At 33.3% G+C, this 1,340-nt stretch overlaps 1 protein-coding gene across 2 annotated transcripts in view; it reads right to left on the reverse strand.

Moving 5' to 3' along the window:
* The window catches only part of LOC107701897 (transmembrane protein 65), a 10,056-nt gene that overhangs the window by 1,259 nt on the left and 7,457 nt on the right, over positions 1–1,340 (reverse strand). For both annotated transcript variants that reach the window (XM_016504042.1, XM_016504043.1), the window contains exons 6-7: positions 449–491; positions 269–374 (exon numbers count right to left, since the gene is read on the reverse strand). In XM_016504042.1, coding sequence (XP_016359528.1) covers positions 269–374; positions 449–491 — 149 coding nt within the window. The remainder of the gene's footprint in view (positions 1–268; positions 375–448; positions 492–1,340) is intronic.

Here is a 1,340-nt window from a genome sequence, read left to right on the forward strand (position 1 = left end):
CTCACACACACTCACACACACACACTCTCTCACACACACACACACACACACACACACACACGTAAACTCTCACACACTCACACGCAAACTCACACACACACACGCACAAACTTACACACACTCACACGCAAACTCATACACACACACACAAACTCTCTCACACACACACACACACTTGCATGCACACACATGCTCGCAACCTCACTTGCACGTACTCACTCACACACACACACACTCTCACACTCACACACAAACACGCGCATCTCACCATGTGTGAAGTGACTCTGGTCTGCCACATATCCACTTGTTTCGGTGTGAGATCAGGGATCTGCATCCCGAAGCGCACAGCCAGAGCCTCCACGTAACCTGCTAAACTACACACAGCATTACTAACACACACAACTAGTTCACCCGCACACTAGTTCACACGGTTAGTGAAGCGGTTTACCCGAGTCCAGCCAGATCAGACACCAGATTCCCCAGAGCCGCCGCTGAAACACAAAGACCATCAGTGAAGCTTCTGTGTTACTAACTACTGGACGAATCTCACCAGAACCAGATTTCATTCCAGATTAAAGGAATTTATATTTAGCATGAAATATACCAATAAAGATGGTTTAAAGGAACATTTACACTTTTTGCATTGTGACTTTTCAATTTCATGACGATTAAAACAAATAATTTATTTCAAGCCCCAAAATCAGCAATATAACATGTCCTCACATATTACTTAAATTTATGCTAAATGTAGATCAGCATACGTTAAAATCAATACAACAGATAATGCATCAATACTTCAGATTTTATATAAGATCACATTAGATCAGGGTTTCCCAAACTGGAGTTCTTGAGTTTATGAAACGTTATTAATTAAATAAATACAATTAAAATAAAATGCTTGCTAAAAAAGATTATATATTTGATTTAATATAAATTAAAATGAAACTTTAAAATACAATCCAAAATAAATCATTACTAAAAGTATATGAAATTTCATTTGATAAAACAGAAAAAAAGTTTAAAAACAAAATAAAATGCTTACTAAAAACTATATTTTATATGAACTCAATGTTAACAAAAAGAGAAGATATTTTATGTAAAATAAATAATATAAATAACTTAATGTAAAAATAAAAACAATCAAAATTAAACAAAAAATGTGAATTATTTTATTTGTTTAGCTGCATGTCATGTAAGCATTAACCGACATCAGAGAACTGTGAACAAGTGAATGTGTCATTAAATTATTTAAATATTAATAAAAAATAAATAAATTAATATTTAAAAATAATAAAGGATAAAAGGGTTTTGGCTGATAAAAAAAAAAAAAAAAACAGGAA

Source organism: Sinocyclocheilus anshuiensis, unplaced genomic scaffold (assembly GCF_001515605.1).
Source record: "Sinocyclocheilus anshuiensis isolate Anshui unplaced genomic scaffold, SAMN03320099.WGS_v1.1 scaffold2144, whole genome shotgun sequence".
Taxonomy (NCBI): Eukaryota; Metazoa; Chordata; class Actinopteri; order Cypriniformes; family Cyprinidae; genus Sinocyclocheilus; species Sinocyclocheilus anshuiensis.